Source organism: Callionymus lyra, chromosome 12 (assembly GCF_982586985.1).
Source record: "Callionymus lyra chromosome 12, fCalLyr1.hap1.1, whole genome shotgun sequence".
NCBI classification, from domain to species: Eukaryota; Metazoa; Chordata; class Actinopteri; order Syngnathiformes; family Callionymidae; genus Callionymus; species Callionymus lyra.
The window spans coordinates 15,385,759-15,413,418 of NC_141829.1; the positions used below are offsets into that span (position 1 = coordinate 15,385,759).

Here is a 27,660-nt window from a genome sequence, read left to right on the forward strand (position 1 = left end):
TACTCTTACACTAATCCCAACCCTTTGTTTAAACGAGGGTGAGTAGAATATGAGAGAGATTTAAATTTTGGGTGAACTATTCCTGTAAGTATTAAATGAACGTAGGTCAAAATGTAAGTTGCTTTTGAATTTGAAATAATGACAAGTGTTATCCAGTTGTTATATGTAACAGTATTCAGTTTCACTGATAATAACTGTAATAGTGTGTCTTAACACTTGGATAACCCAGCTCTTTCCGTGAAGAGACAAGTCCACATGCTAGAAGACATATTTTTTGCAAATGTTATAGAACCATAAACTTTCTCAAAATAGCTCCCCTTTTGTATCACTGAACTGTAATATGGTTTATTACTTTAGAAGATACTTTTGTACGTCTTTATGTACCATAAAGTTTCAATTCTGATTCAAGAAATTCATATATCTTGATATCGTAAGCTGTAGCATTATTCTTGTAGAACGTAAAACGTAAACGTAAAAAACACTTTCAATAAGTTTATTTTTAAATATATAATTAAATATATTATTAAATAGAATAAATGCATGTATAAAATGTATGTAAATACGTCCATCTTTTTCTTTCTTCAAGGAGTCTTATGGGACGAGATTTTGCAATGATTTGGAGGCTCAAGCCCAAAATATCCTTCAGTGGAAGGTCAACCGAGTTGAAACATCTTATAAATATCGCTTTTAGTTTGTGAAAAAAACTTTAAGGGGACCCTAATTTCTGATGTGAACTGTTTGCTCCTTGTTTAGACATTCAGAAAAACAGAGACATTCATTCCCTGTTCTTGATACATTCCTATCAGCCTGAGATGGATCTCTGCTGGCAGCTTTAGACAGTGTTCACTATCGGACAACAGGAAAACTTGCAGATTGTGTCCTTCACAGGACGAGGATCCACATGACATCAGTGATACTGAGCAGGTGGTTACTGTTACATTTTGACCACCATTAGTGTGAAAAGAATCAGCTGCTGGGGGGGACACGTTGTCCAACATTTACCAAATGTTTCAACGCTTCATCAATGTGAATAGAAATATTTTATCTCAAATCCAACGTCACTGGAAATTTAATAAATATTTCCTCACACCACCATTTTAAACTTTTACAGCCAACTGAGTTCTCCAGAAAGGAGTCTTGAGTTAAAAAGGTCACAGGTCACGTTCTTCATTAAGGACGGGAAACAGACCCTCACAAATTTCACCGTCAAGTAAACATCTAACAGAGTTCTTTATAGCCGGGTTGAGTTTCTTTTGACTTTGCACCCTGAAATTCCACTATTTTCACAACAAACATGTTTTACAACCCTGTGAGGAGTCAAAGGAAGGGTCACGGAAGCGTAGAACGTTTGTCACCACCGGGTCGTACGGCAAACACTCATTATGACCTCATGTTCCCTGTGTCTGTGATGCCTGAAGAACCATAGGGTCAGTGAATCGGCCTTATTCAAGTCGAGTCTAAAAAACACAAATTGACAAAGAGTGTCTTGACTGTTGGAGGATTTATAGAATTGTCTTTTCCTTGGACTTTATTTTACTACATTTCCCCAAAGTATTTTTTTATTGACAGGTCATCTAGAAGAAGAGTTGTGGAATGGTTCAGCTCTGTTGACTCTACTTGTCAACTTGTCTATGTGCCAGATGTGTCTGCAATTGTTTCCACCTTGATGTTTTGAGATGTGAAATCCCCTTTAACTCAGGAGAGTTGAGCAGCTCAATATGGCACACCTGGCATCCAGACTTTTAGTGTATTACTTGAATAGTTAAGGTAGGGTTAGCGAAGTAATTGCTTTACTATTCTGCCATAATTTGAATTGCTGGGATCTGTTTTTCCTTTCTCCACTATAGTCTTATTTCAACTGTAAAGTGTCTTGAGATAACTTTGTTATGATAAGAAACTTTAAATAAAATTGAATTGAATTGAATATAGACCCCAGGGACTGGTTTGCTGGTATGATAAAAATGAACAAGTCATTTTGAGTTGACGTCTGACGTGAGGGTCCTACTGGTGAACAGTGAAGTCATACAAATATATAAACTCTAATGATAAGAAATCCATAGAAACAGCTGAAAAGTTGTGGACGTGCTGCTACAACTATGTAGGAGAAATCTGGAGCGTGAGAAAGAGAACTGTTGACCCGGCTCAGCTGCTTGGATTTAATTTACTGTACGAAATGTTGAAGTTGTCTACACATAAAAATAGTTTGAAACCAGTGTGTCTCTTAAGACCAGGGAGGCAACAAAAAGCACATTCTTTATGAAGAGTAACATTAATCTGGCCAACAGGCTTTAACACAATTCTTAAACTTCCCTTCACTCTATGAGTACAAAAGTCTCCTAAGACGTTGTACACAATCTGGATTTTGGTGTCGATCTGAGAGTTGAAGCTGCTATTAAAACGATAACATTACTTTTTTTTAAATCCATCTTGTCGTTACTGTACAATATATCCATGTCCTCCCAAAACTGGACCGTGTTTCTACATAAGTGACATCTGAAAACAACCTCTTTGGTTCCTACGTTTGAGATCCATAGTCCAAATACTGGACCCCAAAAGAAAATATGGTCAATAAAACGAATAATTTAAATAATTTTATACCTATTTTATTTTTAAAACATACCTACCAACTATTATAAATACAGCTTAAAATTGAAGCTGAACAAAACATTTGAAATACCTTTATTTCCCCATTAGATCTTTTGATTACTTATTTGCGGTTTGTTTATCAGCATGACTCATCTTTATGTGGTCTTCTGCTGACTCACTGTGTTGCTCCGGCCTCACAATTACAATGTTGAGACTGGTTTAGTTTTATGTTGAGACTGAGAGCCACAATTCTTGACCATCATTTCAAAGTGTTTTATCCACATTTGGGATTATGTGGACACTCGGACAAACATTGGTTTGGAACGCTAGTTATTCTGCTGCCATGTAAGGAATTTTTCTTTATCCTGAGTCAAACAATTCACACATTTTCATTTGCTTTTTTCCCAGAAATGTGAAAACTGTTTGTATTTGGAACTTTTGAGAAGCTGAAATGTCACTTTTAACTTTTGGCAAATTGAGAGTTTGCCTAAAAAATAGTGTATCATCTCTATTTTATCTCACAATATTTAGGGACCTTTATATCTTAATAGTATAAAATAAACAATAGTTTCTTGGAGTGAGACACACGGTAAACAAAAAAAAACAAAATCACAGGGAGAGAATAAATCAAAAATTTGTATCTGCATTTAGAACGATAAAGCGTTAATCTGTTATTTGGGCGAGTCTACCAGTGATGTCTCTCAAATGTTGGCTTATCACTCGAAAAAAAAAACGAACAGCTTATGAAATATGATTATTTTCTTGCACAGGAAGATACATACCAAGTTATTTCGGCATTTGGGTGAAGGAAACAGGATACAGTAGAACGAACCCATTGTCCTTTGCTTATGCTGCTTACTTCTATTTAGAGCCTGTAAAATTGCCAAGTGCAATTGACGGGGATTTTTGTCCGTTTAATTGCCTTCGTGAGAGCCAGACCTTTGAACATCTCGGAGATGACGTCGCCCATTGTCTGAATTTGACGTCCACCTTTTTTGTGTGCGGAAAGGTCAAGTCTCTCTTAGTTTTTTATATCCTGTTTGACTGTCGTCCTCAAACCTGACGTCGGAAAGGTTTCTTCAAATATGGCTTCATAACACAATGCTGCTGGGTAATAACTGAAATCATTATGACCGTTAGAGTTTGAAAAGGACCTCCTCAGATCACAGACTGTTCACAAAAGAAATGCTGCCTTGTAGATTCCGTTAGAGAGAGGAAGAGGGTCTTTTTTGTTGAGAAGATAGGGAACCATTAAAAGACCATTCCTTTAGTAAAAGAAGGTCTTTGTGTGCGCGAGAAGGGTCTCAATGTGGCCTTTGTGGACGGATGAGATCTGCGTCCAAACATGCAGATTCCTTTTCTGCCACTTTAGTCGCCACCGTGGGCATAAATCTGTCGTTTTTTTTATTCTTCTCCAGTGCGACAGGCGTCAGTTGGACTTAGTAGGTGGAAGATGTAGGCGGAAAAGTTGTAGCCACATTTTATTTGTGTTTAGTGTGCTCAGGGAAGTTGAGGTTTTCGGCTGCATATCTGTCTGATTCTATAGATTTGTGTGATGACAAAGCACCCGAGGGTACAAGGTTCAACTTGGAGCACATCAACTCAAACCGACAAGTCTTTCTTAGAAGCTTCTTAAAAAGTGACAAGACCCCCTGACCCGTTTGTGTGTAGTTGCTTTCTATGGTCTGGTCATGTCCACAGACGAGTCATTTCATACACAGACTGCTCTGTCATGCTAGGCTTCCTTGGTATGCAGACATTCCAAGGGACACGTCATGTAAATGATTTGATGAAATATAAATACATTTTCACTTTCATTAGTTGTCATGCCTTAAACATCGATGACGTGTAGCTGTTACATGTAACTGCTTTAATTTACCTGTCTATAGACCGCAGGTGTTGTGATGTTGTTATATTAGAAATTAAAACTAAAAAATGGTATCAAGAAATATTTTCTTATTTCCATACCCTCTTTTTTCATTACTGCTTGAAACAGTTAATCGATATTTTAAAAAACAATTTCATTTGCATCATTTATTTCTGTCCGTGGGTCAAGGTGCTCCGGAAGCCTGAAAACAAATGTGTTTGAGGTATCCCTTGTTTGCTTCTGGGTCAAGGTGTATCTCAAACACATTTTCGGGGCCTCCGGGTCACCTTAAGAGAGTTTAAGAGTGTTTCTCAAATGTAGCCCTTGGATTCCGTTATCTAGACTCTGTCTTTTGCACTGACAATACTTTTTTTTGTGTGTATAATAAATGTCATTCACCTACCACTGTGCTATCTAGCATCATGCTAGGCCATTTCCTGTTGACGATTTAAAAATAATTGATCATTGCGTAACAACAGAATCCATGCATTTAACAACATGTTCAGAGTTGAGAAAGAGGGAAAGAAACACAACCGTTGAATCATTTTAGTTGTTGAATTTATTAGGTTGTCTCCTGGGTTTTTACAAAGATATATCTACACTTTCTCAGTGCGTTTTTTATTTTCTTGTGTAGCTGACATCCTTTATTGTTTTCCCAGCAGGGTGGAAAGAAGAACAGCGGGCCATGCGGAGGAAGAGACTGCAGCGGAGGCTGTAAATGTTTCCCAGAGAAGGGTGCCAGGGTAAGTCCAGGGGCTGTGACCACTCACTGCTTCTTCTCCTTCTTTAGCTCCGTCCAAGTCTTCTCTTCCATCACCGATGACCAAAAAAGGACATTTCTTTGATGATTAGAAATTATCCTTCAACTTTCATTTTCTTAGATGCGGTTAGTCGGGGTTGGACACTTGAAAGTAATTTTAGTTTAAGTTTACTCCTTTCAAAAGCAATTTTGTTGATCCTTGGGGGACGATAATAGATCCTAATGGAACGCTTGAAGGAAAAGCTACTTCTTTTAACAGTATTATGGACTAGATTAAGTCACTTAAACCCAGCAAAGTTCAAACTTAACATGGCGCTAACATACTGTTAAAGCTAAATGATGAAACGATAAATAAAACGTGCTTCAGAAAACAAGTCATATATAACTTTTCGTTAAAACAACACAACTTCTAAATGTGTATCTGATGTGACATGGTCCACACTCCTGACTTTAAAGTGATAGTATTCACACCATCCCGTTTTGTATGAAAAGTTAGAGCAGGAAGAGGTGAGGGTTGGAAATCAGACACAGACTAAACATGTTTATATAGTGGTCTTGACTAACTGGGTTGGAGATGTTGGGTGAGATCGTGTTTTTTTCGGACTTCTGCGTCAATATTTATGGGGCCGAGGGGCTTATTGAAATACTGTTAACACCCTGTTTGTTTGCTTGTCCCAAACATTTTAAACATCTTAGTATCCTTTTCCGGTGAAGTGCAGCACTGGGAAAAATGACTGTTTTGCACAGATGCGCTCATCTCTTTACATTCATCTTCCTTCCTTCCAATCCTTCCCCCCGTGGAGAGGCAGCGGTGAGAGCTCGCTCGCAATAATCTCTTGCAGCTGCCGGCATTGGCCGAATCCTCTCGCAGCTGTGGTGACGGGATGATGGTCAATAACGCCTGGACCGTGGCGGTGGACACATCAGGGCGTTGCTGGGTCCGTGCGACCCGGCGTGAGAGTTGAATATCTCGACCCATAGCAACGGCGTGAAATCTGAGCGAGGCCTGTCGACTTTAATTCTGGGGGCTTTTCTGCTAAGATCTGTGTAAAATAACAAGCAGTGATTCATGCTCGGAAACAGAGGGTGTAATAGGACGTCCATTAACAGATTTGTTGTCCATGGATGGTGATGATGGAATTCCTGTTCTGAGAGTAACTATGGAGAGCAGAGTGTGAGAAAGTTGAATGAAGAATTAGCTTGTTTTTTTCCTCTCGGATATGAAATGGATTGTTTTTATCCTTGGCGCGCTGACTTTCAGTTCATCACCACCCACAGCCCTGGCAGAGAAAAGGGGGGAAAAAGCCTTCGATGAAATGAAATCAAGTACTTTAAGCTGTGTTTTAGAGTTTCAACTATTGATGAATATAACACTCGGAGCTGGTTCAGTGGTTGTTGTTGCGAAACTAGGTTGAGGTTCTAAAAATGTTGGTTTCTGATGAAACTTTGACGTGATATCAATGTTGAATCTCTTAACTAGGGATGCAACGATGATTTTTTACATCGCCCAGATCAAATGACAAATATATGCCCAACACCAGAAAGTTGACGAAACACTTCTGTTGGCCAGAACGGACCGCTAGCCAAAACAATGCACAACTACTCTAAAATAATGTACTTTGTTATTTAGTTGTAGACACAGCCATTTACTGTGTCTACAACTGATAGCAAGCGCGAGTGCAATGATAAAGAGAATAAATATGTCTAACAAAATATTGACAACAGCACAATTTATTGTCATTGGGAAGCATTTTAGCTTCCAACTAGGAAACAAAAAACAGTGAGCTAAAGTAAATGCCATTTTCCAGCGGGGAAAGCACCAACTTGGGTTTTGTTAAAACATAACTAACTGTAGTACATCACAATGTATCATGATATGGTGATATTTGAATGCTATCGAATCGTATATACAACTTATTAAAGTGTTTGAATTAACGCTTATGGGTAGTGGTGGGTAATTGAGTTTTCTTAAGGGCCACAGAATATACAGTTGTGAGGCCATATCAAGCCAAAATACATAATTCATATTCCCCTTCATATAATGAGGGGAAACATAGCTAAGAAAACCCAAATATACAATAATTATCCAATTTAGTATGTGAGAAAATGAACAATCTGTTCTTTGGGTAATAAAAAAAAATTGAATTCATGTTTTATTGTACAATATTTCAGTTTATACATTATAAATATCTATATATTTAGTACATGAAACAAGATATAAAAGCACTTTATTTCAAAATATGTGTACATTTTTACTTTTAATTTCAATTGTGGTGGCTCTTTGTCCAAATGTAAAGCATATCCAAGCGAAGACGATGGTGAGAAACTGTGATGAACCTTTTTGAAATCTTCCCAAGGACAGGAAAATAGATGAAGTGGGAACAGTTGTCTCCATCTGTTTGGCGTGATCTATAATCTCACTTTTAGAGGATTAATTTGGTATCAAGAGAAGTTTGTGATCTGGAGATAAAGATGGTTGAAAAGGATGGCTTCAGACAGAGATGAGAGGAGATTTTCCTGCTCAAGACCGGCTGTCGCAGCTGATATCTGCCAGGAAATGACACATGTCTGAGGAAGCTGAGCACAATGACAGTCCACTGATCTTTTTTTTCCTCCAATATTTTTCAGTCTGGTTCAGTTTTAGTGGGAACAAGATTGCCTGTGTTTTCGGACGCTTGTTCTGCCTGAGGGTTATGAACGGAAGAGGTTTCCTTGTTCCATGAAAACAAGTTCATCTCAGAGCAGCTCGGATTTAAACCTACTTAAGCTCAGTTCACCTTTTAGTCAAAATTTTTAACGCAGATCGCGATAACTTCTCAAAGGTTTGTCCAATCTAGACAATTAAAAAGCCTCATTAAAGGAAATTAGAATATCAATACTAGTTCTTGGGTAGTACCCTAGTACCAGTACTATTATTTAGTAGTTTTTCAATAAGAGAATGCTGGTAGTGCTGTTTTGGGAACTATATTAATGCCATCAGAATATCGAATGGTTAAATTTAACCTTAAAGATTTAATGTACTTTGAATTTTTTTAATTGAAATTATGCTGTTTTTTAAGCATTTAATAATTATTTGAATTCAATTTATTTCTACATTATATTGATAGGATAGATTATTTTTTAAATTGAATAAAATAATTTGTATATTGAAAGTTCTATTTTTTAATATTTTTTATCTAAAATGAACACTCAAAGAAAGTTTTACACATAAAGTTTGATATTCTAAATAATAATAAAAAAATGTTTTAAATTCTAATTTATTGTACATTTTAATTCATGGCCTTTTAAATTAAAAATAAAAATGTTGGTATCATAGGGCCACCATTTTTGTCTAGTAGAGCTGTTATACCATTGATATATTTCCGCCGAAAAATCGCACCAGCTAAAACAATAGATTTAAAAAACTGGATTGTAAAAGTCCAACAGGAAAGAGTTATTTTTAAAATTACATAATACATACATATGTAATGTTATTCAAAATGATCAGATCTTGTCGATATTATTTTTGTGTTCTTGCCAAGTTATAACATGAAAAAAAAACTGTTGCATTTTTTCTATACTTATTTTGTTTCATTTAAACTGCAATTCAAGTCAAAAACGTGTTACTTATATTGCAAAAGGGGACAAACGCACTCACTCATAGCACATGGTGTCCAGCTCCACATCTATCAGATCAGAATAAAAAAAAACACTCCACCTGTATATCATTGCACTAGTAAAGGTGATGCATATATCTGTGACCTTTACCAGCATCTGTCTGTGATTCCAACCATCACTCGCTCCTGCACTGAACACTGTAGACTTCATTGACAAGCGAGTCTCTTCCTATCAAAGGTCATCGTGAGGACCTAACAGTCCTCAGTCAATAGATATAGTTTGATATATTATCATAAGGTTTTGACGCTACATGAGGAGGTGAATCAAACCAGCAAGTCTTGTAGCCTCGTCCTTGAGACAGACCACGACCTTCACTCAGGCTGTGAAGGACATGTTTGAGGGAGGGACGGATCGTGCAGCTGTGATCAGGGAAACTCTTGGACAGGAGGATTGATTCCTGACACGGACTGTCTGGATGATCACGCTGGCTTGCATGAGAAACAGGAAGTGAGACGTGTCCCTCAGAGACCTTCACTTAGTGTTGAAATCAAAAACCTTTGAGGGAAATTAAACTGGTGTCTCAATGGACTTTTTTGAGATGACTTTGTTTTTGTAATATGTAGGCTTGACGTCATTGTAGTTTTTCACTTTCCACCCCCTTTTTTTTTTTGAATGAATATAGTACAATGATAGAGACTATCTTTGAAACAGGGGTGAGCAATTATATTTCCTCAGGGACGACATTTTATATAGTGACTGTTATAAGGGGCCGTCAAGCCAAAAGAGGAAAGGGAAAAAACATTGTTCATTTATATATATATATACAAATACATCAAATGCAAAACAATTTGTTATGATCCCATAATTTGTTTTATTTCATTAATTTTATTCATAATTATTTTATATGCATTTTATGTAAGAGTATCTAAAAATAAAAGGCAAAAGATATTCAAACAAAGATCTTAAGGAAAATATGCGTACTAAAATGCATGATAAAGAAATTAAATTAAATAAAAAAATAAAATGAAATAAAATATTTTTTATATTTTCTTATATCTTTTTTATTTAAAAATATGATAAAACCACAACGAGATATATTCAAACAAAGATATTTAGAAAAATGTATGTAGGGCTGACCTACTTATAATATTGATGGATAGTGACTTTAAACATTTTTTTAAATGACCATTTTATAGTGTTATTTTAAAATTCATGTGGGCCACAAAGATGGTGTCGGGCGGGAATTTTTGACATTTTTAATCAACGTAAATGATTTGGCATAGTTTTTATTTTGTACATTTAGTTTTCACCATCTTTTTCCTCATTTCTTGTCTTTTCCTAACAGGATGAAGGTTTATTTATCAAAATATTCTTCAACCATGGTCAATGTGTGGTAAACGCTGCAGTGGAAGGTTACAACATTTCAGTTTAATAGCAAAAACTCAAATTCATTTTCGTTAGCATTTGTAGTTTTAGGAAACTGTGGAGTAACTTGAAAAAACTTAATACTAAATACAAACCAGAAATGTATTCCATTTTGTTGATTGAAACCATTAAATCAAATTGTGTAATAGTCTCTTGATTTTAATCAAGATTTCATAAAAAGTTTATTTGAATCTTCAATCGACTAAAACATTTAAATGTATATTAAACTATAACAAGCTGGGAACCTTTCATGTCCCTCATTTACCTTTTTTTTCTCAGTACTTTTCCTCCAGAGCCTCACATGAAAGACCATTTTCATAAGTCCAAACAAACGTTTTAGCCAAACCCCAGAGTCGCTATCATAACGCCGAGTGAACAACGTTAAGGGCTTGTCTCAGGATCAGCCGTCGGAACATGTTATTGCCGATCTAAAGAAGTCGTGGGTCAGCACAGCAGCGCCATGTGTTCTCCATCAGCCCGGTTGGGAATCTCAGGGCCTTTAGCAGAGGAAACAATTAGATATCGTCCACGTGTTTGTTCAACACAACCGTTTCTGAGAAGCTTCGTTCTCAAGAGCTCCTTTGTTACTCCATAGATTATTTCACTAGTAATCCAAGGCTTGGTTGTCGGTTGTATTCCTGCACGAGACAGGAAAAGATAGTGTTATTATCTTGGCATTACTCTTCCTAGACATCACTTCCATTTACTCCCTTCTAAACTGGCTGACGTCCATGTAAAGCAATGCACAGCTGGGACCAAACATCCTTTTTCTTTGACCAGATACTACGTCTCCTTTTTGGCAAATATTCAATAATGTATGTTAAGATTGTGACCTTCAAAAGACCTCTAAACATAAGGGGGGGGGGCTGTTTTATTGAAGCCAGAAGTAACATTAATTAAGCAATAGGACACCCCACATCCAGACATGCAGGTGGTTGATATCAGAGGTAAAAGGGAAAACCTCGTTTCAGGGCTCGCTTTGCGTTTTTTCTCAACGTACACACACTCACAGAAACACAAACACACACACACACACAACGCAGCTGTGTCCTGTTGAGACACACATGTGCTTGGACCCAAGACCTGAGACGTCTCATTCCTCGGACATGAGGCAATAGTGCAGGTGTCGGGCCCGTGAGATCCCAGATAGCTGGAAGTCCAGAATACTCAATACTTAATATCCCCCTTGGTCTTTCACACACACACACACACACACACACACATATGTACACACCCCTTATAAAAGCAGCACCTCTGCTAGCTGTAACAGTTGGTCTCAATGTCATGTTTCATTCATTTATTTATGAACACTTATTACTAAGATTTATATTGGCAGTACGAGACGTAACCCCATACAAGGGCAACAATATGTTGTATGTGTATTATTGTATTGTATAGAGTACCTGACTCTGGTGTTGCAGAATTTACAGACCACATGACTCTTGGCGAAGTAGTAAGTGCTTTCATTTGTTTTGAAACCAAAATATCTCCAAGCATCAGTTTTTAAAGCTGCTGGAGTCAACTGTATCCTCTCATCCTCAGTCATCAACCGTATATAGCAGGATTTGTTTCTTTAGAGGACATAATGACTGCCATCTAGCGGCCAGAAGTATAATTGCAGTCAAACATGCTGTAAATATTTGCACGTTGATTGTGAATACAAATACTTATTTTATTTCATACTCGAAATATAAACCATGAAATTATTATTTGTAAGCCATATTGTGAAAAAAAAAGAATTGTGATGTATCCACCTGGTCTAAGGAATGGTTTATTTTTAATGCCATTTACTGGATTGGTTGGAAAGGTACTACATTTAGTTTTTTATTTTATTTTAGTTTCCTTTGGATTTTTAGAGGGTTTTGGAGATTTCACCTCACAATTGTATGGCTTGTCAGCGCTGGCGGCCAGATCCCGTAACTAGAAACAAAAGAAAAAAAACTTTAAAAACAACAGCACCAATTCACTAAATAAAATAATTCCAAACAGTGTCAAAATCTGTCACAATTTCTAAAGCATCACGTCATTCGAATAACAATTGTCGCACTTTTGACTGGTGTTTTTTTAGTTTAGAGTTTTCTCATCAGGGCGTATGGACTTTTTCTTGACGACAGCTTTTTGATCCAGTAGAGACTCGGACTAGAGCAGGCTAAAATGGCCATTAGTCCTGAAACAAAAGCAACAACAAGAGAGCGTTCTATTAAAAGCTGATGTTCTCTCTGAACATGTTCGACATGTTGGTGTGTAAAGACTTCCTTCTTCTAAACACCATGATTCCAGTGTAAACCGGCCCAGACGACTCCGGTCCAGATATATCTAAACACAAAGCGACTTTGGAAACGGCGACGAATGTCGTGGAGTCATCTGTTTTATCACTCAGCATCCTGTGTGTTTAAAAGCGACGAGTCAGAGTTAGGATCTCACCTCCCCACATATACGATGTTTGGCCAGGAATTTTTCTAGAAGGTCTCTTCCTGCAGGGGCTTCAGAGATGACCTCGCTAACAGCAGCCACGATATCTAAACACTCTCTCAAAGATATCCAAACATCATCTGCGGATATTTGTTTTCTCTGGCCGAGCGCCCACAGTCAAGCCCCTCATGCCTTCCCTCAACCTCTGTTGCTTCCCGCAGCGGCCCCCGGGGGACACTGAAGGGAACCGAGTGTCCGAGCTCCCTCGGGCATCGTCTGAATGGGATGTGGATCATCAGGAAAGAATTGCGTCCAACAACAACAAGTGTACGAGCAGCCGAGTGTTTTGTGGGAGAAAAAGTCCAGACGCCGAATGTTTACGTGCTGTCATCAGCCTTTCGTCTTTCCTTCCCATTTGTCTTTTCCACTCGTTCTTCCTGCATACATCCCTCAGCGAGCTCGTTCATTCCTTCTGTTTGGAAGACTTTTCGTGAACTCGTTTTGCTGCGACGTTCACGTGCTTCAATGTAGTGAAAGAAGGTGGAATTAGATGAATGTCGTGATGAGTCCATGGAAAGAACTTTCCGTCCTCGCTGATAACAGCGGAGAATAAAACTCATAGCATCGCGACATCGTCACTATTTCCCCGTGTTTAGACTGCAGTACCGGATTTATAGATTATACACCCACTACATTTTATACACTTGTCACGTCTGATGAGCACATGGGTGAGCAGGGGTACTTCCTAGTGAGTTCCGTTGAATCTACTGAGACTGATGTTAGGGACCGTCAAGCAAAATAAAAGATGCAAAAAATAGAATAATACCCTACTACTGACTCCTTCAAGAAACATCTTAAAACATTTTTATTTGTTCAGGCTTTTCCTTGATTTTCTGGAACTCCTGTGTTGTTCTCAGTATTATCTTGACCTTTAAAGTATATTTTATTGAGTATTGTATGATTGTTTAAGCGCTTTGTGACCTTGGTCTGGAAAAGCGCTATATAAATACAAATTACTTACTTACTTACTTACTTTATATGAGGGTAAAACTTCAAATCTTAAAGGTCGTAAGCCATGACATTATAGGAAGTAGCTAAAATTGTTATTTAATCCTGTAAGATACATTTTACTTAAATATTTATGATTAAAAACTATGAATAAAACATATATGCATATATACATCAGATAATCAATTTTAAATAAAAATAAAAATGTATATAAAATATGTATATAAATATATATAAACATAAATTGTATTTATAATACAAGAGCGCATTTTAAATGTGTTTTATTATTATTTCAGTAAATTATTGGTTACAACAATCACAAAAATACAAAAAAAGAGAAATAAAAAAAAATGTAATGAAAAAAACAAAAGACAATAAAAAACGTATATTTAGGATTATTATTATTCTGAGGATTATGATTATAAATAAAAACAAGTGTAAACGAAATATCTTTGTACTGTATGTGTTCCGCCATAGATTTGTGTTTAATATTGTTTGTATTTTAAACTAAGATCAAAACAACCGTATCAAAGACACCTCACAATTAAAGACCAAATCATAGTTTCTGGTGCTTAATTTACAAAACAAATATGAGGACAACACCACACTAAAGTCTATTTAATCTAATCTAATCTAATTACTTACTTTATCTACATCTGTCAAAATCACCCACAAGGGGGCGCACAGACCACTTTTACACCAACTGCTTTAATGTGTCTGTGAGTGATGCTTGTATTAGAGCATAAACATTTAATTGTTAAATGTTTGAAAAAAAACCTTCACTCTTAATATTTAGCTATTTAATCGTCGAATAATATGGAGTCACTTTTTTTTTACTCGCATGTTATTTCAATCAAAGTCTTCATGATGATGTTTTTCTCACTTCCAGCTCAGGAAAGAGGGAGTTCTCCCTGGAAGGATGTTTCGCCACAATTTTAGATTTGATATCTTATCTAAGACAACACTTACACCAGACTATTAAATCAGCAGCGGGACGTCCGGTCATGTGTTTATTGATTATTTTATCTCCGCTGGAGGTCAAAGGGGGAGCTCAGTGGGCAGTGTGTTCCCATCCTGTTTTTTAGTGGGTCATTCCAAACACATCCCAGGGGAAGGTCTGGGTCTGGATAAAAAATGGCGGTGTCACAGTTCATCCTTTTATAGGCTTGTGAAGTTAAAATTAAAAACACAACCACATTGAAAGTTGGGAAAACTACATGGTCTTTCTGTCAATACAAATGAGTCTCTGGTTTGCGGTTTTATGGAGAATATTCCGCAGGAGAGCCAGAAGTAGTCGTACAAGAACGAAAGCTGTCTCTCAAGCTGCCAATTCAGAAGTTTGGTTTTCCTTCACTTGTAAATTCAGCGGTTCGTGGCGTTCTTACTGTTCATCTGGATATCAACATGTCAGCCCGGCCTGTCAGAAATCTTCACCACACATTCCTGCAGCTGCATGGCATCAATCCGACTTGGTTTTTGACTGCAGTTGTATGTCAGAATGTCCACAGATATCTGTGTGTTATTATCCTGAGTGTGTTCGAGACACACTCCTTAGCTTCTGTCACCTTCTTCCTGTAGCTGGTGTGTTCAAAGGCCACCTGCACATGTGTGTGTGTGGAAAAAGGTGTTAAATGATTTGATATTGTGGTAGTATATGGACCTAAATTCATACAACGTGCAACATTTGTGCTGGAAAAAAAAGTCATTAAAAATAAATATTAATAAATATCCTAAAAAAAAATAAGAACAAAAAAATAATCCTAAAAATGAACAATCATGAATAAAAACATAAGGCAAATGTTGACGTCAACTGAAAGTTTCCAACGACCGTGATACGTAGCTATTTCAAATCTGGGCAAACAAGAGGTTACGAGAGCGGAGTCCATTATGATAATAAAATAATGGGCTTAAGCTCATTATCTTTTTTCATTATAAGTTTTGTAAAAAAAAAGGCTTATACTGATGAGAACAGTACAATAGAGGTCCAAGATCAATTACTACTTAAATCAACACATTATTTGCCCTTTAAATAAAACATAAGAACAATGAAATCAAATCAACAATTGTAGCATAATAATGCCATTGCATAATTACACTTATTTATGTATTTACAACCTTTCATTCTTTGTGCTAATCTTTTTTTTTTCTAGAAGTTCTTCCATCATGTTGAGTCGTTTTTTCCCACCTTTTAAAAAGATTTTGGGCTCAAAACTTAAAAGATAAGATAACACTGCATCTTCAAGAGCTTAAATTAAACACCAGGATTGGACTGATCCATGATTTTTTTGTCGGTTCATTTTAATTCCACTAGAGGTCACTGTATTTCACACATTTAGTCTGAAGATTTTCCAGGAGATGTCAGTGTTGGCTACTGTCTGTAAGTGACCCTGTCGTGACCAGTGACCCTGTCGTGACCTGGGCAGGTTTGGGTCTCTGGTCGGAGGCTGGTAGCTTCTCTTCATGGCACTCTCAAAACAAACAAGTGTCAGTGTGGAGAAGTAACAGAGTTATAAACACCATGTCTGCTGAGTTTCAATGTCTGGTGACGTCATGACAGGTGTCACACACACATCGTACCAGCCATAGGTGTGTGTGTGAAGCAACCTCTTCTGCTCAAAATATTTGGAATATTCTAGAACATGTCTTGGGTGAGGCTAGGTGGTGGGGAGAAAAATGATGGGAGATGAGGGAGCAGAAAAGGTGGTGTGAAGAATGGAATGTGCTATTACTTTGTGTTTACAACACAGGCAATACATTTTTTTTATAATAAGATTTCTGATTCTGAAACCAAGGTTGGGTGTTATTACAGTGTTTATTTGTTGTTGTTTTTTTTCGGGTTTCAAATTATTCATTTAGTGCACTCATTTTCATTTTCATTTAAGTGTGTTTTGAAATTGTGTATTCTTTTCACTTGTAATATTTAACTATTGCTTACTATTCATATTTACCTCATCAGAAATATTCGGTAGAAGAATATGGGGCTAATTTATACTGTCATAAACTATCAATTGTTAAGATAAAAAAAATAAGTTGAAGTATTTGAAAACGGATTCGACCATTGGATTCGTTTTTAATCAACCGTCTGGCGCCCTCTAGCGTTCAGGTTTGGTGTTTACAATATTGCTTTAAATTATGTACTGTATAATTTATATCGGTCATGTTTTGACGGTCATATTGATCAGAGTACAGATTCTTCCATTTGTTTAATTAATTTTCAGTAGCTTAAGAAACGTATTTTTAATTTTTGATTTCATTTTAACAAATGTCTCCCTCTTTTGGTTATTAAATGAAACTACATCAAGAACCAACCAAATTACACGTGTTAAAGTGTATTTGTTTTACTTAAATACATCAATATATTAGTTACTGTCTATATGTTGATTTTAGAAATGTTTGGTGCTACTTTTTTCTATATTTTAAGTTGCTCTTCCTCCAGAGAAGCCTTTCGAACGACCCTGCAAAACATCATGTCTCTACTGTATATTTGTTGGATTTTTAGGGTGGACCTGGACCTCTCGGAGCACAGGGCCACCAAGGCCCCCCAGGCCGACTTGGAGAATCGGGCATACAAGGAAACAAGGGTTTAAAGGGTGAAGCTGGACGCCAAGGCATCATGGGCCCTAAAGGAAATGTGGTTTGTACCTTTAGCTCATGTGTTTCATCATTTAAAAACCTTGGTAATTGATTCTGTTTTATGTTCTTAACTTTTTCCCAGGGAATGACGGGTGTACCGGGATTCACTGGGAACAATGGTATTCCGGTCAGTCTACACAAGAGAGAGAGAATCATATTCTTCTGATACCATTGTTACTAACTCGTTTCATCTGCAGGGTCACCCAGGACTCGCCGGACCTCGGGGGAGACCAGGAGCCGACGGTTGTAACGGGACAACAGGGGATTCAGGAACACTTGGACTGATTGGGCGAGATGGTCAACCGGGATTCCCCGTGAGTAGAAAATGTGTGCGATTCTTCGAGGACTGCGACTAAAATGGCATTTCTGTCGTAGGGACTACCGGGCAGGAAGGGAGAGAAGGGCGACACGTTGGAAATGTCAGTGTTCATGGAACGATTCAGGGTGAGGCGGACATTTTGGTTCTGTTTTTTGGGTTTTCTCTTTTCTGTTTTCGGGTGGATCTACTTGACTTGTTGATGTGTCTGCAGGGGGAACCCGGGGCATCGGGATTTGCTGGGCTTTTTGTGAGTCATCTAAAAAAAAAAACAGAACAAATCGTGGGGATAACATCTTGAATCTTGGTGTAACTGTTCAATATTCCACCAGGGGCCTCCAGGAAATCCTGGGCCACAAGGTAAACCAGGAATCCAGGGGCCAAAGGTAATAATATCCCTTTAAAAAGACACATCAAATATAGAAAATTAATTCTTAGGCCTAATAAATGTGTCTCTTTACAGGGGCCTCTGGGAGCTCCAGGTCCACCTGGACAAAAGGTAACATCATTTAACAAAACTTCCCTAAGAGACAAAACCTATTTATTTATATTATGTTTAACAAGAGTTTGCAGTTTGAAGCTGTGTTTTTTTATCTGACTCTATTATAGCTGAACTTATAAGATTAATATTTCGTTTTCAAAGGTATGAATATATAAGAATATATAGACTAGATACAGAATATACTCAACACTCCCTTTAACTCTCTTTTCTCTGAGTAGGGGACATCTAGTGGGGAAACGTAGTCATTACAGCCTAGCGACTAAAAAGTCACAGTATTCACTCACACATAATAGGATTAACTTAACTTAAAATGTTCCATATTCCCTTTTCTGCTTCTGTTATTCCAAGTCAAAACATGTCAATATAACAATCATGAGGTTCTTCTCTGCAGGGTGAGATGACAGTCGTCCTGAAGGGAGATAAAGGAGAGCAGGTGATGTCGGTTCTCCTGCATGTTGAATGTTGAAATCTTGTCACAGGTTCAAAAATATTTAATCTTTCTGTGTATTAGGGGGAAATCGGACTGCCAGGATTGCCTGGGAATTCTAGCCATCCTCACACCGGCTCCGACGGTCCAGTGGTCCGTTCAGTACCTTCATCTAAGCTTTACCTTCTCTTATGTCTATGGCTGTTATAATAATACTTGTTGTGTTCAGGGACCACCTGGACCTCCTGGTTTGAAAGGAGAAAGAGGAGAAGAGGTTTGTAGAACTGGCTTCAATAAACATGAATATACACAAGAAGCAGAATTGTATAAGCAGTTTATAGTAGTAGATGTTGAGAGAAGTAGTAGTAGCAGTATTAGTAGAATTGGAAAGGAGTGGTTTTAGTACTAGTATTATTGCTACTAGTAGTTGTGGAAGTATACTAATAATGATTGTTATTATCATTATTGCTAATAGTAGTAGTAGAAGTATTCTTATCATAATTCTCATTATTGTTTTTATTATCATTATTGTTATTATTGAAAATAGTGGTAGTAGTAGTAGGTGGTAAAATACAGTAGTAGCACTAGTAGTATTGCTTGTTATTAATGCATATTAGAAACTTTTTCGTCTACCAATTCATTTTTTTTCTCATCTTAATCATGTTTGATAATTGTGATTAATTTAATAAACGTTTTGTGTATTTTTATAGATGTAATATGTATATAATATGTATACATGTGTGTAGTTTTGCAGTACACATGCTGATCACTCGATAAGTAAAAGTTGAGAACATGAAACAATAAACGTGACTCGTGTGTTTTTCAGGCTGACAATAAAGGAGAGACCGGCATCATGGGATTTGCTGGATCACGTGTAAGTGTTGACAGTCAAATCCAGCCTTTTATTATCCTGATGTCATCGCTTTATTGACTGTATTATCTTCTTTCTTTAGGGTCTCCCTGGCAGTCTGGGTCCACTTGGTCCGAGGGTATGTGTGTCTGTGGTGTGAAAGAAAATCACTCTTTGACCTCACGTCTCTTCCAGGGTGACACTGGTGAACAAGGACCGAAGGGAAGTGGTGGTTTGAAGGTGCGAACATTAACTAAAAGATAAACCAGTTTAAAATATTTATATGACATTTTTATTTCAAACTGATTTATAGCCAAGTAACCTTAAAGAATTTTAAAATGGATTGAAAATGACTGTTTAAGGGGGTCAGAGGTGAACCAGGACAGCTGATCCAATCCTACCCCAACTGGCCCTGGTCTTCAACAGGTATGTGGATTCACTGATCCTTTACAGAGGAAACCAGAGTTCTTGGGAAAAGATAAGCATAAATCGTTGCACAGTATCAGCTGATTTATGTTTATTTGTTGTTCCTTTCAGCTGGTCCTATTGGTTCCATGGGTGACCCGGGTCCTCAAGGAGAGAGAGGTCCTATCGGAGACCAAGGAGTCCCAGGACCCCGAGGACCAAGAGCATCTTCAACCCAACAACAAGGTTTGTGTTATGCTAAGAGAGTCGTCTCACATGTGACGTTTCGTTTTATTATTTTCAAGTGTACGACTTCACGGGACCTTTCGGGAGGAAGGGCGATGAAGGAGAGAAAGGTCAGCGAGGTGAACCTGGCCTTCAAGCCCTTGTTCCAGGAGAAGCGGGCGCCGATGGGAGACCAGGATCCCCGGGTCCTCCTGGTCCAAAAGGATCATGTAAGAGAAGGATTTACACATGTGTTACATAGTAAAGATGTCATCAATATTTTCTCTGCAGGGGAAGAGTTCTTCAAGGGGGCTCCTGGTGGGAGTGGACGTCCAGGAAGTCCAGGCAACAAAGGACTCAAAGGTGCTAACAAGTAGAAATGGACAAAGTATCACAACATTTTTGTACCTTGCACCTAACACTTATTTATAGAGGTGTGTATTGGCAAGAATGTAGCAATATGATACAAATCACGATACAGTGGGCCACAATACCATATGTTGATGTGTGATTATGTAGGAACAAGGATATATTCATAGTATTGTTGAGTACTTGAGTCTGGTGTAGCAGAATTTTCAGACCAAGACTCTTGACAAAGTTGCGACTGCTTTCATTTGTTTTGAAAACAAAATATGTGCGAACATCGGCTTTAAAATCAGCTTGAATTCGACTGGATCCTCTCGTCCTCAGTCATTGTGGGATCTTACAGGATTTAATGGTTACTACCTGCACAGGACATAATGACTGCTGCTCTCTTGTGGCTGAAAGTTGAATTGAAACTCTAAAATGAACAAACACTAAATATAAGAATTTTAATTGTAAATGTAAGTTAAAATCTAAAGAAGATATCCAAACACCGCTGTTGAATAATGATACAGTTTCGTGAAAACCTTGCGAAATATGGATGGATCCATGTTTTGTCGCACCAATACTTAATATCTTGTTGTTCCGCCAGGTGATCATGGAGAATGCGCATGCTCCACCCCGAACACCATAACAGGTGCACCTGGTCCTGCTGGTGAACAGGGTGACCCCGGCATGTTAGGAGAGTTGGGTCGAGATGGCGATTTGGGAGATCAAGGTCCCCATGGGGAGGACGGAATCCCTGTATGTATTCCTCTCTTTAGCTTCATTATTCAGTGCAGGAATTATATTTGAAAAACACCTCCGGTGTTCGGCAGGGAGCCCCCGGTGTCCCTGGATTTCCTGGCGCAAAAGGCCAAAAAGGTCTTCTGTCTGTGCCTGACCAAAAAGGTATGTTTTTTGGCAAACACAGTTCGAAGAACCTCTCATATAATAAAACAACAAACAAGTTCAGAAGTAGAAGCTGACAGGTTCTGTTCGGGTCAACGTTATCTCTGCAGGATACCCTGGAAATACAGGTGAGCCGGGTCGAGACGGTTTCCCTGGAGTGCCGGGCGGGCCAGGACGAAGCGGACTTCCTGGTTTTCCTGGCAGCCGCGGACCTCCGGTAAGTCCGTCGATGGACGCCCAAAACACCTAAGAATAAATCATCAGAGTCTACTAGTGCACACGATTATGTCGATCGACATCAGTCACGCATGTTGTCGTGTTACTGAGGAATCCGTTCGTGAAGACAAATGTGTCTCCACAGGGTGATGCTGGGCAGGGACGGCGCGGAGACAAAGGTTTCCCGGGTTTCCCCGGTCGATCCGGTGAATCTGGGTTGAGGGGAGAACCAGGAGTAGACCTTGTGGGGATAAATGGCCAGCCTGGATTACCCGGAGATGAGGGACACGCCGGGTACGATGGAGTCCCGGGAACGCCCGGAAGTCCAGGTAAAAAGGCAGCACTCTGCCTCAGGAATGAAACCATCTTGATTCTCTTCCCAGGATTTGTTTCCTTCTAATAAATATTTTTTAACTTTTTTTGTAATATATTCAAAGCGGGAATGAATATTAATGGCTTGTGATTAAAAACAAGTGAGACGCATGACAGCGTTCGATGACTTCTCTCTCTCTTCGCCTCATGTTTTAATCTGGTTCAGGGGCTGCAGCGCTCAAACTATGACATAATGCTTTTGCTTTTGAATAACTCTTGTTCCGAATGCCTCTCTTTCCTTCTCTCTCCTAAAACGAAAGGCGGCTGTAGTCCGACAGCAGAAGGAGAACAGTCGGACGTAACAGGTAGCTGGTATAATAACTTTTCTTTTTGGCTTTTTAATGACCGGCCCAAAGTGTGCGGCTGCTGGAGGTTTCTTTATTGGGTTTTAATCGCTCCACTTGAATATTGGAAATGTGGCTTCTTGCAGGAAAACAGACGTGTTTCAGTTCAGTTTGACATGACCTGAGGAGTTGCTGCAAAATTATTCTGAAAGGGTCCCATTAGCAATCTGAATTTAAAGTAAGAGCACAATACAAACACAGAGAAAGATGAAACAAAACAAAAACAAAATAAAAACAGCTTGTTTAGCCACTTAAAATTAGCCACGCATAGTTTCAACACAGAGATGAACAAACGAAAACATAACACTAAAACCAACATACAAAAATGACTTTTTTGTATGTTTCATTTATAAAACCATTACTTCTACACAGAATAAAATACAAAAATAACTTCTGAATCAGACAAACACACAGTGGAATAACACTAAAAAACATGCTCAGTATAAACTAGACAAAACAAACACACAAAAAATGCCGTCCACACGCATCATTGAAAAAGTCAAATGCAAAACTGAATGTGCACAAACAATAATACACAATTAGAATGAACTAGATATAGTTTCAACACATACTGTAGGAAATTCACAAATATTATTCTTACACACAAAAGAAATAACACACACATTGAAATAACTTTAAAACACACGATAAAGACAAAATGAACTTTGCAAAATTTCCAGAAACACCATAACAGAACATACATACAAACATTCCTGAAATATACAAAATACTCTGGAACAAACAAACAAAAGATGCACCAACATCACAAAGCACTATAGTTTTAATATATACGACAAAAACTATTTGCATCAGTAACACATTATGCACAAAAAGTGGTGCATGAACACTAATACACACACTCAGAATGAAGTAATACTGCAGGACCTTCAAGGAAATACACAATAAAATCCTTACACACACATGAACATGTTTTATTAACACTTAATTGGATAAACACTAAAACACTCGCAAAATTAACTACATTTTTTTGAAGAAACAGCAAAACAAAACAAACTCACCAAATATTCCTGCCACACACAGAACAAAATGCACACATTTAATTAACTTCAAAATAAACAATAATAAAAGGTGCACAAACATTAAAAAACATACACAAAAAATGTAAGGTTTAAGGCACAACCATAATTTAAAAAAAACCTTCCTTGTACATATGGTACCTATGGGGAATACACAAAGTTCAAACACAAAAGGGGACACAAAAACAAATACAGTCACAATAAAATAACGTTGAATCGAACACACACTAAAACAGACAAAGCAATATTCAAGTGGAACAAGTTAAATCTACAATAATGATAGTTTAATTTCTGGCGTCACACATTTTCGGTCCAAGCCTCGGTGACAACCAAGTTGTGCTTCGGCTCTGGATTATTGTTGCATGCTGATGTTGAGACGGTTGAAAAGGTCATCAAATCAAAGTCTGGTTAAGACCTTCTGAACTCACCTTTGTATGACACTAAAAGACTTCCCTGCGATGGTTAGGTCCCTGCAGCTCTTACCCAGGACCTCCGGGTCTCCCTGGCCTACCAGGACCAACCGGGCAACCGGGAATACCAGGTAACACGTCTGAAGTCGGAACGTTATTTTCTTTTTTACTTACAATACATTTTTACATCGTGAACAAAACAGGGTTTCCAGGACTTAAAGGATTCAACGGTGTTCCTGGTTCACAAGGAGGTAGAGGAGAAGCAGGAGATCCAGGTGTCGGCGGTCTTCCTGGACCACCAGGCAAGTCAAGGCTGAAGATCCAAGGCTCATGAAGGGAAATCAGTTCCATTAACTTCTTCTTCTTTACAGGTTTTACAGGCCAGCGAGGTGAAAATGGTATTCCTGGCGCCAAAGGAGCTGTTGGGAGCCACGGTTTTCCAGGTTTGCCAGGTAGGACTGGTGCACAGGGCGACAAAGGAGTCCACGGGGAAGTCCTCGATGCCGCTCCCGGACCTCCTGGTGACCCCGGACTGCCTGGGCTTCAGGGGAATAAAGGGGAAATTGGGAATCCAGGAGAGCCAGGATATTCAGGTGAGGGGGAGTAGTGTGGCGTCAGTATGTTTGACTCCAAATGTAGCTTGATTAAATGTACAATATGGTTTTGTTTAAAATGTAACCCGGAAACATAACCCCAGTTCTCTGCATTTAAAAGGTGTTTTCCAGGAGTTAGGACCATCTTAGTATTGCCAAAAAAAGGGGTTAAGAAATTTTGATTTGAAAGTTATAAATCTGGGTTCTGCAGGAATGTTGGGCATGCCAGGAATGATAGGTTTCAAAGGAGAGCCTGGCTTGTATGGACTCCAGGGAGAGGAAGGACGGCCAGGACTTCCTGGGGAATACGGCTACCCCGGTGAAAAAGGAAAAGTGGGTCTACCAGGACCGTCTGGTGCATTCGGAGATCCAGGTCAGACTAGTTCACTATTGTTTATGTGATCAAAGATGTATTTGACTTGACTTTTAATCTCAAATGATCAGGTCCTTCTGGAGAAAGGGGCACAGAAGGAGACCCAGGTGCTCCGGGTCCTGCTGGTTTAAAGGGTCTGCCTGGGTTGTTTGGAGAGTATGGTTTTTTAGGAGATTTTGGACCTCCTGGTAACCCTGGGCTGCAGGGATTCGGGGGAAACCCTGGTGCTACTGGAAACAGAGGTGAGTCCAGTGTCATCCTTTGAGTCAGAAAATGTGTTATTTAAAAATTCCCTTCCTAGGAAAGCCTGGCTCTCCTGGAATGCCTGGTTTTGAGGGAATGGTCGGCAGTAAAGGTGTGAAGGGCTTCAGTGGGGCGAAAGGAGAAGCTGGTCTCCCGGGAGAAGTGGGTCCAAGTGGACTCTATGGTGTCAACGGGGAGAAAGGTGAGTCGGTACCAGCATCCGCTCTAGTTCAGACTCAATCTGTTTCACAATATTTTTTCAGGCGATCGAGGACTGATGGGACCACCCGGGGACAAGCCAAACGTCACATCCAAAAGTATTCTGGAGATGAAGGGGTTCAAGGGGGAACAGGGAGAGTTTGGAAATCAAGGGTTCACGGGACAGCGAGGTTGGTGGAACCTGTCACGTCATCCTTAGCGTTCTACATCTTCAGCTCCCGCTTCTCCCCCAGGTCTGAAAGGACTTCCAGGCGTACCAGGCTACGGGGGGTCTCACGGCCTTCCTGGGCAGCCCAGCAATACAAAGGGCTTCCAAGGAGATCCTGGAGGACAAGGTCTTCCGGGGTTGAAGGGAATGCCTGGTTACGTTGGGAACCGAGGCATCAGTGGTTTTGATGGAATGAATGGGAGTAAGGTAAAATATCTGACTCACGGAGGAACCAAAAGAATCATTTAAGAAGAGCTGTCGTGTCCTTTTCAGGGACCTAAAGGAAGTCCGGGTGCTTATGGTGCCTTTGGAGAGAATGGAAGGAAGGGCACCAAAGGTGGGTCCACCAAAGACCAGTGTAACAGTTCAAGACATTTATTTGTCTTTCAATCTCACTACAGGTGAGAAGGGGACTCGTATAGACCTCCCTGGAACCCCAGGTTTGAGGGGAGAGATAGGAAATAATGGAGGGCCAGGTACTTCAACTACTTTAATGATTTTGAAGTGGACTTCATTAATATGTCCTTCCCTCAGGTTCTAAAGGCTTCCAAGGAAATGTAGGGGACATAGGAACCTCTGGTTTTGATGGCATCGTCGGCATGAAGGGATATTCTGGAGAGTCAGGCCTGCCTGGATTTAAAGGTGGGTCACTAATGCTCCGTCTTTGTTATCAGACAACAACGAGTGACTCCTTTGTCTTTCCCATAGGACGTGACGGTCAGCAAGGAAGTCCTGGCCAACAAGGGCAGAAAGGTTTTCCTGGGATACCCGGTAAAGACGGGCTTCCAGGCTTCGCGGGATTCCCCGGAAACAAAGGTTAGAGTAGAATCATTGTTACATCATGTATGTGCTGTTACGCTTACTGTCTACACTTACTGCAGGTTTTCCTGGTCTGAAGGGTCTCTACGGACTTCATGGACTAAAAGGACAAAAGGGAAATCCCGGACTGCCTGGTAATTTAGCAACTTTTGCAATGTCAATGTGTTTTGGCATCAAGAATACCGTTCATGCTAGTGTTGGTCTGACAAGGTCTGGTTAACGTTGGAGAGAATGGTCAGACTGGACCCCATGGAGAGAAGGGAGAAGACGGTAACCCCAATGATCGGCCAGGAATTCCTGGCACTGCTGGACTAAAGGGCTTTCAGGGCCCTTTTGGTGAGTTATCTTCTGATTTTGTGTTCCCTGTGTGGCAAGAATCATTTTCAAGATTTTAATCAATTTCATGTTCTGCTAAAAAAAAAAGGCGACCCAGGATTTCCAGGAACACCAGGTGTCCGGGGTCCTGTTGGCCCAAATTCTACTGAGACGATGCCAGGATACGCTGGAGGTATTGGAGATACAGGTCCTAAAGGATATTACGGTGAGTTTGTAGGAAGTCAAAATAGTAAAAGGAATTTAAAAAAAAATCTTGTAGATTTGTGTTTGACCTCCTGAAGTTTAGATGTACAAAAACATTCATTAGATATACAAGCAACCGGTTAAGGAAGTTTTAATGACTAACTAAATGACACAGACATGGTGGTTCACAGACACAAAAAAACTAATTCAATTTATAAATACGTATATCGTACTTTTAAAACCCATACAAAGATGGACACTTTTCAAAAGACACACCAAACTCACAATTACAATAGACCTATTCACACATAACGATCAAAATACATCATGTAGCTTGAAAACACACAAAAAACGAAAGAAAATAATTAGACACACAAAAAAAGAACCATTAACAAGAAACAACACACTCAGAGTGTAATAAATATTTCATCCACACATCACGATGAATGACGCACACTAAAACACACATAAAGCTAATTAGAAACACCAGCAGACATCACATAATTAAATATTCACAGAAACATTGTGTTAAATATGTATAAATATATGTATCAGAAGCCAATAAGTACACTATGAATTATCTGAACACACTCAAACAAAGAAATGCCCAAAAACTGCACTAATTCACACACACATAGACTTAATGTGTACACACAAACATTCAGTTTTGAAAAAATGTACAACATACACACCATAAAAGTTCTCACACTAAAACAGACAAATACACGCCAGATCCTAACAAAACAAACACACTAAAAATGTGCCATCCATTGATGAGATGCCTGACTTACTTCATCTACTCTGAGTCTCTCCCAGATGACCTCTCGTCGTGTTACTGACGTGTGTGACGTGTGTTTTTTAGGTTATCCTGGACCCAGAGGTGCTTCTGGCCCAGACGCCCCTCCTGGAGAAAAAGGTTTTAAAGGAAATTTGGGACTACCAGGACTCCCTGGCAGGACGGGATTTAAAGGCGACCAGGGAGTGTTCGGATACAGAGGAGTTCCTGGAGTGTTCGGAAAGAAAGGCAAGCGACAATCAAA

General features: G+C 39.0%; 1 protein-coding gene across 4 annotated transcripts in view; it reads left to right on the forward strand.

The window, feature by feature from the left end:
* Positions 1-27,660, forward strand: part of col4a2 (collagen, type IV, alpha 2) — a 47,096-nt gene that overhangs the window by 11,119 nt on the left and 8,317 nt on the right. For 2 of the 4 annotated variants that reach the window (XM_087804792.1, XM_087804791.1), the window contains exons 4-42: positions 5,113-5,196; positions 17,155-17,289; positions 17,371-17,415; positions 17,486-17,602; positions 17,664-17,732; positions 17,819-17,854; positions 17,937-17,990; positions 18,068-18,103; positions 18,498-18,539; positions 18,618-18,686; positions 18,763-18,807; positions 19,360-19,407; positions 19,487-19,522; positions 19,579-19,623; positions 19,746-19,809; positions 19,921-20,034; positions 20,094-20,243; positions 20,305-20,376; positions 20,969-21,120; positions 21,195-21,267; positions 21,378-21,484; positions 21,629-21,812; positions 22,116-22,163; positions 23,703-23,777; positions 23,850-23,948; positions 24,018-24,239; positions 24,451-24,612; positions 24,684-24,854; positions 24,914-25,057; positions 25,119-25,244; positions 25,308-25,489; positions 25,556-25,619; positions 25,684-25,758; positions 25,817-25,924; positions 25,991-26,098; positions 26,164-26,235; positions 26,312-26,437; positions 26,526-26,642; positions 27,483-27,644. In XM_087804792.1, coding sequence (XP_087660918.1) covers positions 5,113-5,196; positions 17,155-17,289; positions 17,371-17,415; positions 17,486-17,602; positions 17,664-17,732; positions 17,819-17,854; positions 17,937-17,990; positions 18,068-18,103; positions 18,498-18,539; positions 18,618-18,686; positions 18,763-18,807; positions 19,360-19,407; positions 19,487-19,522; positions 19,579-19,623; positions 19,746-19,809; positions 19,921-20,034; positions 20,094-20,243; positions 20,305-20,376; positions 20,969-21,120; positions 21,195-21,267; positions 21,378-21,484; positions 21,629-21,812; positions 22,116-22,163; positions 23,703-23,777; positions 23,850-23,948; positions 24,018-24,239; positions 24,451-24,612; positions 24,684-24,854; positions 24,914-25,057; positions 25,119-25,244; positions 25,308-25,489; positions 25,556-25,619; positions 25,684-25,758; positions 25,817-25,924; positions 25,991-26,098; positions 26,164-26,235; positions 26,312-26,437; positions 26,526-26,642; positions 27,483-27,644 — 3,838 coding nt within the window. The remainder of the gene's footprint in view (positions 1-5,112; positions 5,197-17,154; positions 17,290-17,370; positions 17,416-17,485; positions 17,603-17,663; positions 17,733-17,818; positions 17,855-17,936; positions 17,991-18,067; positions 18,104-18,497; positions 18,540-18,617; positions 18,687-18,762; positions 18,808-19,359; positions 19,408-19,486; positions 19,523-19,578; positions 19,624-19,745; positions 19,810-19,920; positions 20,035-20,093; positions 20,244-20,304; positions 20,377-20,968; positions 21,121-21,194; positions 21,268-21,377; positions 21,485-21,628; positions 21,813-22,115; positions 22,164-23,702; positions 23,778-23,849; positions 23,949-24,017; positions 24,240-24,450; positions 24,613-24,683; positions 24,855-24,913; positions 25,058-25,118; positions 25,245-25,307; positions 25,490-25,555; positions 25,620-25,683; positions 25,759-25,816; positions 25,925-25,990; positions 26,099-26,163; positions 26,236-26,311; positions 26,438-26,525; positions 26,643-27,482; positions 27,645-27,660) is intronic. The other 2 variants (XM_087804793.1, XM_087804794.1) reach the window with 2 other exon arrangements.